Raw genomic sequence first — 11,766 nt, forward strand, 5'->3', positions numbered from 1 at the left:
GTATTGCATATGCATCATATGTATTGTAGATAATTGAAATGTATCATGAATGCTTGAAATGTATCGTAATATGGCATGAATACTTGAAAATATTTTATTCATACTTGATTTTGAATCAAAATGATAATTGTCTATCATTGAGATTATCACGCTTAATTTCATACTTACAATTGTTATCATGCCTCGGATTGATGAATTATCATCTTTGAAATTTGAATCTTGCTAAATTTCATATTTTAAATTTGTATCATACTTGAAAATGATGATTGTCTATTATCATTCTATATTAAACTTAAAAATGGATGTCATGCCTTGACATCATTTGTATTATGATAAATATGTGGTATCGTATTTTAAGATGGTAAATCATGATTGGTATCATGATGTGCATATCGATAAGTTTAAATGCATATAACTTATCGGTTTGATGCTTCAATTAAAATGCCTTGAATTCAAGAGTGTCTTTTCTCAAGTATGGCATATAGATAGGAGGAGTTAAGATTAACCGTCATCAATTGATTGCCATCATAAAAAAGGGGGATAATGTTGAATCTCGAATTTTAATGATGAAATCAATTGGTAAATTATTTGATCAAATCTATATATTGAAAAGTGTGCATGATTAACTACGATAGTGATCAAGGCATAAAGCAAAACGAAGTGTCGGAGTTAAAATCGAGATTTCGTTAGGAGTTTGAGAGTTCATCGGAAGTCTAGAGGTTCATCGGAAATGCTGCTAGAATTGACCGAGAAGAAGCTCGTCGGAACATGCCAAGAAGATCGTCATGAAGTTCAGGAGCTTGCCGGAAGTCCATTGGAAGATTACCGAGAGATCATCGGAAGTCCGTCGGAAGCTCGCCGGAAGAAACCTAGACTTATCGGGCTTATTTTATTTAGTGTATGCCTTAAAAATCATAGTTAGCAAATAATTAGGATTAGGTTTAGGAGGTAATCTCATTAACCTTGTTAAGGGCCAATTGAGCCTGTAATTGGACTGGTATGAGCCAGATTCAAGGCCCCACCAGGTTGTTGGACCTTCTCTGGCTGTGAACCGCCTAGGGAGCAGTATCCCAAGTGGACTAAGCAGTGGTACCGCCCAGATTGAGCGATGGTACCGTTGGTAGAGCTTAGTATCTGAGCAATGGTACTGCCCAATATTAGAGTATCAAGTGGTGATACCGCCAGTACCTTGGAAACCTGGGATGAGATACTTTTTTGCTTCAATTTTGAAGTCATTGGAACCTATAAATACCCCACCCTTTTCTGTATGAAAGGGTAACAAAGTACAATCATAGTGTGAAAAAATCTTTAAGTGTTGGGATGTAAAAGTTTTATAAAAGTACAAAGAGTCCTCCTCCTCCATCTCTTTAGCTTTATAATCATCCAAGAAGACGTGTGAGGCTTATAAGGGTTATCTCCTAAACCCGTGAAAGGAAAAAGCATTATAAAGAGGTGGTTGGTCTTTACCTATTAAAGAAAGACCATTAGTGGATGCTGATAACCTCAACGGAGGAGAAATCAGAAGTGGATATAGGCCACAACGATCGAACCACTATAAATTCCGATGTGTACTTTCCTTTCTGCTTATTTTCTTTACTTGCATTGCATTATATTTTATTTCATTATAAATTGTCCGATCCCCTCTTCTCTACTCACGTACAAGTTTATTCAAATCAAACATATTCTTAAAATGATTTTTCATAAAACCAAGAGTTTCATCATACGAAGTTTTTCGAAATCATTTAAATTGATCATTTTTATCTATTGAACTAATTCATACAACCCCCCCCCCCCCCCCCCCCTCTTAGTATCATTCTTGATCCTAACAAGGGTCACACACATATGGTAGACGTTGCGACGAGTAGAGGTTCAGATATGAGATATCTATCGGAGCCCATATCTTATTGGATATTCAATAAGCCCCTGAATTACTAGATCCTATGGATGAGATCCAATAAGAGCTAATAAGAAATTATTGGGTAGAGACCCACTAGCCTAAGAGGTTTGGGTAATTAGATGGAAATCCAATACCCAATAGGGTAGAATCTAATAGGGTTAAGTTAATTGGGAGCCTCTAAAAAGCCCATAGGCTAGGGCTTCCTAGGTGTCACCTTCTATTCTCTTCTCCCCTTCTTCTCCTCAAATAATAGGCGTGGAGATTTGAGAAGCATCGTCGCCGCTAAAGAGGATGATGCTTGACCTCCTTCATCCTCTCCCATAAATATGTAGGATTTCAGGGATATACGATCTCCTTAGGTAAAACACTATCTCATATATGGATTTAAGTTTTGTGGGTTTTTGTACACCAATCTTCACACGATGACAAACATATTAATTTGAGATTTTATTTTTATGTTCTTTCATTGCGCATGTAATATCATCGTTAGATTTCTTTACGATTGCCTATACGAAGGTCAAGATCAAAAAAGGTTTCTCGATCCGATCATTTCAACACCTAAGTTAGCACATTTATCGGTTATTATTAGCACACCAGCAATTTTCTACCATGTGGCTGTCATAGCACACAATAAATAGATCCCATTATGCTTCGAGGATATCATGATTTCTCGGGGTGTTGGGAATCAGATATGGAGTTCTCGCATCTTATTGACAGTTTTATAATAGAAAATAGTAGATGGGCCACCGGCTATTTAATCATGTAGTAATTGCCTTGTTTAATTTCATGTGTGGTATCAAAGACTTTATTATGTAGCGTCACGACTTAGGAATCGGATCAGGGGGAAAGCCGCAGGCAGAAGAAGCATATTCTGTGTCGAGACGGTCTCCGATTTCTAAGACCTCAATATTAGTGGCTGATTTCAACACACGGATCGAGAAATACTGTATAGGCAATCACCAGCAAGCGTGCGTAAGCAGTGACGCATTTCTTCACATTTAATATAAAAGAAGATAATTGGCACCACAATACTAAAAGGAAAGAGTTGACTTGTTTGAAAAAGCTCTTTATTTTTAATCCAAAAACTTGGTTCATCCTACGCCGTTAATCCCATCATTTTGAGCTTTTGTGATTGTAAGATATTTAAAGATTTAATTAGAGACAAATGATTATACGTAGATGGTATTACAATCCCATTTAATAACATCATCATATTCTTAATCACAGAAAAATAAATAACATGTGATTCATGTATCATTGTTCCTACCACGGTTTCACAACTTCAGCTGGAACGGCACGTCTCTAGGGACTCGTTCCCTATGCCCTACTGGCGATCACATGGAAGCGAATGAGGTTAAGGTACAAATCGGAGACCCTACTCTATATCCAAAGGCTACTTCCATAGTGCTCCCTGAGTAACTTAATGTCCATCTACTGGGTCACTTGTACTGACTGTTGTACCTACGCGATCATAAACAGAGAATTGTTGACCAAAATTGCTCAGCTATGATTTCTTTTACGGCTCCGATTAAGATAAGTTAGGGCCCAAATATCTTGGATAGCTTGAATGCAAAAGAGCTGTCAAATCACACTCAAATCTGCTCCACCGGTTTCTCAGATCAAACGCAATGTACGGTAAATGACAAACAAACAACTAAGGTTCACACAAAGAAGTGAAAGGGGAAGAAGCGCCAGAGTTTCCAGCACATTTGTTGGTGCATCTGCATCGAGCTTCCAAGATCCAGATCCTGAAAGAGTGATCCGGTGTAGCTTATGGGAAGAAATGGAGATGGTGGGTTGCTGAAGTTGGTGGTCGTAGTGGAGGAAGTGCAGCCATCACATTGGTCGTTGGGAATCCTGATGATGCTGCAGTAGAGAACAGTGGAAAAGGAGATGACCCATTTGTCGGCCAACTCCAGATTGGGTGAGCTTGGGAAGTACCCGAAGCACCATCAGAGTTCCTCTCTCTCACCTTGCCCTGCATTTGTTGGTAGAAGCTATTAGACCAACTAACAATGTCATCAAACGCAACAAAAATCCAAGACTGCCAAGTAGCAATCAGATTCAACACATCCATGGACTGTAGTTCCTACAACTTGTTGTAGTGAATGCTTTATGTGATATCTAACACTGAACAGCTAGCCAAATCCACCATGTCAGATTGCACCAAGTTACGAGTACATGATGATTTTATTTTTTTTATTTTCAATTTTTTGTTGATTTTATGGCAACAATGATTCATGCAAGTTATTTGAGATTGAAAGCATTTTCTGAGGCATAAAAGCCGAAATAGGCACTAAGCTTGAGAGGGTACCTTACTGTCAAACTCCACATCAAATAATGGAAACAGATTAAAGCAGCTAGACTTGCACAGCTAAGCCATTTTATTACATGCACATTGAGAGAAAGGCTTTCAACCAATGATATACATACAGCATTAAATCAGATGTTGAATGATTCATGAAAGACCACAATTAAAATGTTGCTTTCAGGACAACCACGTTAGTGCAAAAGTACAATGCACTAAATTAAGAAATCATGACATAAGCTATAAAAAGAATCCAATTTAAGCACCCCACAAAAGAAACCTGAAAAAGACTCCATAGTCCAAACAAGATTTGGCAATAATCATGGATGGATGGATGCAGGGTACCATTCACAGTTGGCTAAGGACATCGATGGGGCTGATGGTAAGGATCAACGGGGTTTCTCTACAGTGGTCCCCTTGTTGATGTAAAAGGTATTTGTTATATAAATCATAAGTTATCACGTCAATGGTGTTGCAGGAAAAAAAATAAAACGGGAAAACAAAATCATAATACCTCCAAAAAACACAAGGTCTGTATGTAAATTATGCAGGAAAGAGGAGATGGATTTATAAGAAGTCACTAGTTGTGAAAAGGGTTAGCAAAAGTTATGGCTATGGTAAACTGATTATACTTGCTGTGTCAGCATCAGAAGCTTTGAACTGAGAAGAACCCAATGGATTTTGATCGCCGTTTGGACTGTTGACACTTGGTTGGGAAATACTCAAGTTCAGATCCAGATCATGGCCTGCGGCCAAAACAGAATATTTGACCTCCAATAAGTGGATACACTTGTATTGAGAGAAAATGCACTCTATTCACAGAATCACATCTCCTAAAAGAGCTTAGAAAGACACTGCAATATGTCAATTATACCTTCAGAGTTGCCCTCAGAAAGTTGTTCTCCTTCGTAAGCACTTGGCTCAAAATTGGTAACAGCCTCTTTTCCATTATACCTTATAGCTGCTTTGTCATAAGCCCTATTGTAGATAAACAAGGCGAAACAAAAAATTTGGTCTCAGAACATAAGTGAGATGAAGTCAAAATTAATAATCTGAGATTCATCAACAATAATGAGACGATCAATGCTTAAGAGAACCTTGCAGCTTCTATTTCGCTGTCGAATAGCCCAAGATAAATGTACCTGCACATCCATTAATATTCTCATTGGTAAAAATTGGGTTTTTCTGCAACCTTTATTTGCCAAAGGACCGAACTCTAACATCTCAAAGATTTCCCAATTTATCTACACATATCAGCTGTAGTAATTTGTGCAGGGGATAGAACTATTGCATCAAGAACCAAAACAACATGCAAAGATAAAGAACTCATCCAGATCTGAAATAAAAGGACTGCAGCAAACTTATTCATGGACTTCAGGATAAATTTCTTACTTCTTGCCAAGGAACTGCCCCATGCGGGCTTCCCAGCGACCACACTTGTGAAGGGTCACTCCTCTATATTTTGAACTACCCCTCGAGAATCCAGTGCTTTGGCGACGAAGTATATGTACAAATTCTTCCTTTGATAGATTTTTCATCTAAAAGTTTAAACAAAACATTAAAAAAAATCCAAAAAATATAATGAAGCAAATCGATCCTTTTTTATGGCATTTAGTTACCTGTATCAGGTCTTCTTCATAGTCGCAGAGATTGAAGTTGATATCAGCATCAACTCCCCGAAATTTGATTGCTGCTCGATCATAGGCCCTGAAGATAAAATTTTGCTACCCATATATTCTTCCCCAAATAGGAAGATACAACAGAAAAAAGACCAAGTACTAGATAAGAAAATGATTCTCACCTTGCAGCAGCATGAGCAGTGTCAAAACCTCCTATCAATATCCAACCGATCAAATTCAAGACTAGTTACAAACAAAAATGTTTTTTCCGATGCATAAGTATCAATAATGAGAAGAAATTGAATTGCTCACCAAGATACACTTGTTTGCCGCAGTCCCTGCACACGTGAAGCAAACTCATGTCAATGTACCCAAATTTAGGGGAGACGAATTAAGATTCAAAAGACCAATTTGCTAACCAGATGTGAGATTCCCATCTCCCTGTCCTGCGGTAGAACGTGACACCCCGGTACTGCGAGCTCCTAGACCGTGGCCCCCTGCGACTCTTCTTTGCCTGCTGTTGCTGTTGTTGTTGCTGCAGCTGCAGCTGCTGTTGCTGTTGCTGTTGCTGTTGATGGAGAACTCTCAATTCTATTGGTCCGTCCACTTGAGAAAAAGTAAGATCCATCCAATGTGCCCTACACGAAGACGAGGAAGAATCCACCAAGGGCAGCTGGGGAACATGCGGAACCACCGGCGCTGCTGGAAAGAGCTCCCTGGTGAGTAATCCAGGCCGTCGCTGATCCTCCTCAAACATCTCCTCTTCGACTTCGTTCTCGCGTTCGACCGACGCAGAGTTCTTCAAGATACTGAACTCGAAAGCCGCGGCAGGCTGGGCCGAGCAAGAATCCTCATCGGCCACATCGACCGAGGCTTCTGCATTTAGGACAGACGAATTGGAAGTTCCAGAATCATCCATCTGGCCAGCGCCGGAACCCTCCTCGACAGGCTTACCCTCAAAAGCCGTCAACTCGCCAGACCACGGCAAGTTGAGGTTCAACATCACCCCTCTCGGGATCAAAGGAGTTCGATCTGGTTCGACCTCTACCTGATCTCAAACCACTAATCCGAGCCTAAGGTTCTTAGGGTTCGTCAACGCTATTTTAGGAAGAAGAACCAGAGAAGGAAGAGATAGAAGCAGGATAAGGCCGAGTCGTTCTTACGGAACATCTGCCTTCAGTCTTCGACGATCAAATTACTTCGTTCTCACACGCATCTAACGCCAGCGCTCCAGCCTCTCTCTCTCTCTCTCTCTCTCGCTCTCTCTCTCTTTACTTCGTTCGTATAGCCCTCCTGTCCCACACCGTTGTCCCACAAAAACCAAGAACTACGAGACCGGAGACGAAACACTTGACACCGGATCCGATCGGGAGCTCAGCAACACGGCGGGGAAGAAGAACAAATGGAAACCAATATCAAAGAGATCGAACGAGCAGAACCAAAGGACAATAAAGATCGAAGAGCGAAAACCTTGGAGAAAGTGACGGACTCTAATGGAGGGTAGAGCGACGGCCCACCGGAGAAGGCGGCGGGGGTCGGCGGCAAACGGAAAGAAGGGAAGCCAGGGTAGCTCGGAGGCTTCTCTGGTGCTGCTGCGACAAATATAGGGAGTGAGTTGAAAGACGAGATCGGGTGACCGGGAGAAGCCGGTTGTCGTCTGCGTGAAGCTTGATGATAAAGATCTTGACTCGCTTTAGGGAGGATTCGTCGTGGCCGTCCGATCGAATCAGATGGACGGGCATGGCGTCCCGTGATTCGCGAGATGCTTTATATTAATAATAGATAACAGTATATACCTCGTGGCCATGACGTGTGTAGGGACACGATAAAGAGGTAGAGGATTAGTTTAAGGAATAATATTGTTTCTTAGCAACGTCACCGTTTGAGAGCAGACCGAGCCGCAGGAACTCTCTACGTGGAGATGCGTGCACGAGCGTGATGAACGGTTCCATTGACGCATTACGAGGAACGGGTGAAATGATCGGTACGGATGGCGTATGGGCTCTCATGGTTCATAATTGGAAATATGCCGAGACCACCGATGTGTTATTTCCATGCCACGACACCTTCCTCCCACACAAATATCACGGTGTACAAATGTGGTAAAAAAACCTACATCGAATTTTTCTGAATATAAATCGGTCCTGATATAGAAATAAAGACATCACCAACGGAATGACTGAGATGAGATGACAGGGAAGAAGGCATGATTGACTTCGAATTAGTTTCGAGCTAGAAAAATTAAGAACTGACTCAACATATACGGAAATAAATTATATTTGTATAATAAATTATAATTTGTGGCGATAAAAGGAAAAGAAAACTTTAGTTCTCATGTCATATATTTGTTTCCATGATCAGCAGTGATGGAGGATTGGTTTGGAGCATCGACAACAGTGCTAACCATTGATAGTCGATCAATGGTTATCGGACGCAGGACTCCGTATGTACTAAGGGGCGTCCAACCCACCAATTTAAACGCCGTTGAATAGCTGTGACCGACGAGGTCTATTAAGTCGCGGAACAGATGGAAGCAACGTTGCCACTACACACCTCGGTCCATTTGCGCTATCAATATCAAACAGCTGTGACGCCCATCCCTCCCTCGTTGTACTTTTTGCCTTAAGAGATCGAGTGTTAATGGGACTTGGATGGGAAGTACATCGTCCAATACAACGACAGAAGTCATGTGAATCTCATGGCTCATGTGACTCATGTAGACTAAGAAGACTCATCGCCCAAACACCTGTATATTTTTGCATATATAATAATAAATATTATGATCTAGTCTGGTGTTAACTTTGCAACAACTTGCTATTTTTGTGATCTCGATCCGACTCTAGTGGGGTTTTTTTCTTCTTCGAGTGTTCTTTCATAAGAAGCGTAATAAATCTATTTGAAAGTAAATTAGCGGTCCAGTTTAACTTTATGGATTTATGATATGATAGAAGCTGACTTACGGAAGATATTTTGGTTGCTTTAATTGCATACATATTTTGTCTAACATGGAAGGTAGAACACACCCCTCTTAATTGGTATAAGTTGAATTTGGATGGAGTCTGCCCCTTTGTGGACTATTCTTAATCTCGTGGGAGATATATTTTTTATGATGAATTTATTTTTTAATATAATAATCTCTTATGTCTATAAAGAGATTAGTTAAAGTATTAATTGACTTGCAAATCATGCGAGGGCTAAGTGGGTATCTTTTTATTTGGAGAGGAAAGTGACCATTGGCTTTCTTTTTTTTTTTTTTTTTTTTACATGCTAATCTCCATGGCACATAGTGTACTTGTTATCTTATCTAATATAGTCTCTTTTGAGATAAAACAATAGTCGTGTGAAATAATTGACCAATTATTTTTTTTTAAACTTGAGTTATTCGTTTGAAATATTTATATCTAGATTAATAATAGTATGCTCCTCAAGCTCTCATAAATCAGTTCAAATCTTAGTCTAATTTTCATATAAAATTAAGTTAGGATATTATATTATATTATATTAAAAAATGATATGACAATGAATTTTTTTAAAAATTAAGAGTTTTGTAAATAGTTTTTAAGCATATCATCTATTAATTTCGAAAGTCAAAAGACGATCCAAAGATTATAATCCTCCATTGAGAAAGTTAATTATTTTCATGATAGATGAAATATTAGTACGATAATAATGTAACAAAGTTTACTATAATTTACTCTTGATTTAAATTTAAATTATATAATTTTATACTTAAAAATATTAGTTCAGTTATAATTTATTTATTTATGTTAAATCGAGGATTCAAAATGATATATCTATATATCAAGGATCTATTTCTTAATTAATATCCACTAAAAACTTATATATTAGAAACTTTCAACTGCAATTATTATTAATTAGTTTTATTTTAAAATTAGGTACAAAATATAAACTAAAGTACTTTTAATACTCTAAATAATAAATTAAAAGGATGAATTCTTGAAAAAACTCATTAACTTTGAAAATTTCTTAGGGTTCCAACTTTGATAATTTTTTATAAAATATTTTTTAAAACTAATTATCGTACTCCTATCCGCCATTGTCTCATCGTTTATCTCTCTGGTCATATGTTTCTCCATGTGCGAGCTAACGAGGGTGACGAGAACCTAAGAGTAATGACAAAGATAATAACGATGATAAATTCAATAAAAAAAGATAAAATAATATTTTTATATGATTAAAAATGCTCCATGAAATTATTTTAAAATTGGAACGTTCTAGAAAAAATAAAAGAAAGGAAAGCTCGAGGGCTTTCTTCGTCCGCGAAGTCGCCCTGAATTAAAACGAGGGGGTGGGGATGGGTTTGGGAAGAGATGCATCCCGGAGCAGATGAATCTGGGCCCGTTCCTTTAAGCGTCGTGGGGGGATGATGACACGTAAAACGCATGATAGAGACAGAGAGAGCACGAGAGGGAAAGAACCAAAAGCAAGACGCCCCCACTCGCCCACCCACCACGGGTCCCACCCCCGCCCATCCCTCTCTCATCGGACCTTTTCCCATTACAGTAATCTTCTCCACAACCTTAAAACCGAAAGGCCTCCTCGTATCCCCCTACCCGACCTTTTGCTTTCCGGTTGCGGGCGTTTCCCCGGGCCGCAACCTGCTGCAGCCGGTCGTTCCACCCGATGGTGGTCGCCTTCCGTCGACGCAGATTCGTCCCTCGGGGCCCACCGTCCCTTGGAACCCTCCTCCAAAGTAGTGGATATGGCGTCTCCTCTCCTCCCTCCACAAAGCGCAGTCAGTCAAACACGATGGAAAATAATATTAAAAGGGAAAATAATAATAAGATATTTCTTTTGAATTATTCGCTCGAATAAAATATGATAAGGCGTCCCCACATCCGCACCTTCATCAGTAGCCTGTCCCCAATCTTAAAGCATCTTGTGATGCTTTCTTTATCTTTTACTCCTCCCAAAGTTGTGGATACGGGCTTGTCCTTTTTTCCCCCACCGTAAGAATATTGTCGACAAATGCCAAATGGCAGATGGAATCCGCCATCGGTCCCCATCTCGCTCTGCCCTCAAATTATTGATTGCAACGTACATTTCAAGGTTTCAATGAAACGTTGCCATCAATTTAGATCGCGAACAAATCAAATGATCTTCTTGAAGTATAAATTTTGGGTTATTGGGTTTAAATCATTACATCGGACCTATATAATTATTTTATGGCAAAATTGTGTGTCTTAATATCCTTTCAAAACTAGTGATTTTTTGTATTTATTTTTTTAAGTTTAATTCTATTATATTTATATTAATGTCAAATTTGACAGTGGAGCCAATACTTTTCCACATTTCTTAATTCAATAGCACTCGAATCAAATTATAATTTAATTTTATGACAAAATTAGACGCATATATATCCCTTCAAAATAAGTTATATTTTATATTATATCCCTTCAAATAATTCTATCTTCAATCTGATACACTAAGATTAACTTGATCCATCCTATTTTTGTATAAATCTACTTGCACTTGAGAGTCTAAAGTTTAAATAAAATATGAGGACAATTCTAACCAGAAATCCCCTTAAGAGAGGCAAGAGGGAAAGAAATTTCTTAAGAAAGATAACTCATCGATCGATGACTCGTAGTATTCTTCTAACTTCGGATATTGACTCAAGTCACAATTAGTTTTCTGATGCTTTCTATAAAACTTATATTTGGAGCATGTCCCAACGAGATCCTTCTTTGATGAACAATCGAAAATTACTCTCCAGATTAAGAAGATTCACACGAATATATTTGGTGATCTATATTATTATTCGTTATATGCATGTTTATTAATGTAATTATAATGTTCATCTTCCCTGGTAGCTTCTGACTTCTTTGATATCAGTTTTGAGAATTTGATCTCATATTAATCTTAAACCATTGTGCTTATTAATGTAATTATGATCTGTTTTCTTGTCTGCATCAAAAAGA

The 11,766-nt window shown here is 38.7% G+C and overlaps 1 protein-coding gene across 4 annotated transcripts; it reads right to left on the reverse strand.

Moving 5' to 3' along the window:
- Window positions 1–3,476: 3,476 nt before the first annotated feature.
- On the reverse strand, window positions 3,477–7,437 carry LOC135582647 (APETALA2-like protein 1). 4 transcript variants are annotated; one of them, XM_065172185.1, is made up of 9 exons: window positions 6,244–7,419; window positions 6,137–6,162; window positions 6,007–6,037; window positions 5,825–5,912; window positions 5,598–5,743; window positions 5,303–5,347; window positions 5,080–5,183; window positions 4,838–4,951; window positions 3,477–3,875 (listed from the first exon to the last, which is right to left on the reverse strand). In XM_065172185.1, exons 1-9 carry the CDS (start codon window positions 6,825–6,827, stop codon window positions 3,850–3,852), a joined length of 1,164 nt encoding a protein of 387 aa, XP_065028257.1. In that variant the 5' UTR covers window positions 6,828–7,419; the 3' UTR covers window positions 3,477–3,849. The 4 variants fall into 4 exon arrangements, with proteins under 4 accessions (XP_065028257.1, XP_065028259.1, XP_065028260.1 ...); XM_065172187.1 differs by lacking the exon at window positions 5,303–5,347 and having other exon boundaries at window positions 6,244–7,429; XM_065172188.1 differs by lacking the exon at window positions 4,838–4,951 and having other exon boundaries at window positions 6,244–7,429.
- Window positions 7,438–11,766: the final 4,329 nt, after the last annotated feature.

This window comes from Musa acuminata, chromosome BXJ3-10 (assembly GCF_036884655.1).
Source record: "Musa acuminata AAA Group cultivar baxijiao chromosome BXJ3-10, Cavendish_Baxijiao_AAA, whole genome shotgun sequence".
Taxonomy (NCBI): domain Eukaryota; kingdom Viridiplantae; phylum Streptophyta; class Magnoliopsida; order Zingiberales; family Musaceae; genus Musa; species Musa acuminata.

What these genes read in the sequence shown, in the direction of transcription:
- LOC135582647 (XM_065172185.1), bottom strand. Translation starts at nt 6,827, where the DNA reads ATGTTGAACCTCAACTTGCCGTGGTCTGGCGAGTTGACGGCTTTTGAG. An exon ending in ACTGCTCATGCTGCTGCAAG is followed by an intron (nt 5,913 to 6,006) that starts GTGAGAATCATT and finishes TTTTATCTTCAG; the next exon opens with GGCCTATGATCGAGCAGCAA. An exon ending in ATGAAGAAGACCTGATACAG is followed by an intron (nt 5,744 to 5,824) that starts GTAACTAAATGC and finishes TTAAACTTTTAG; the next exon opens with ATGAAAAATCTATCAAAGGA.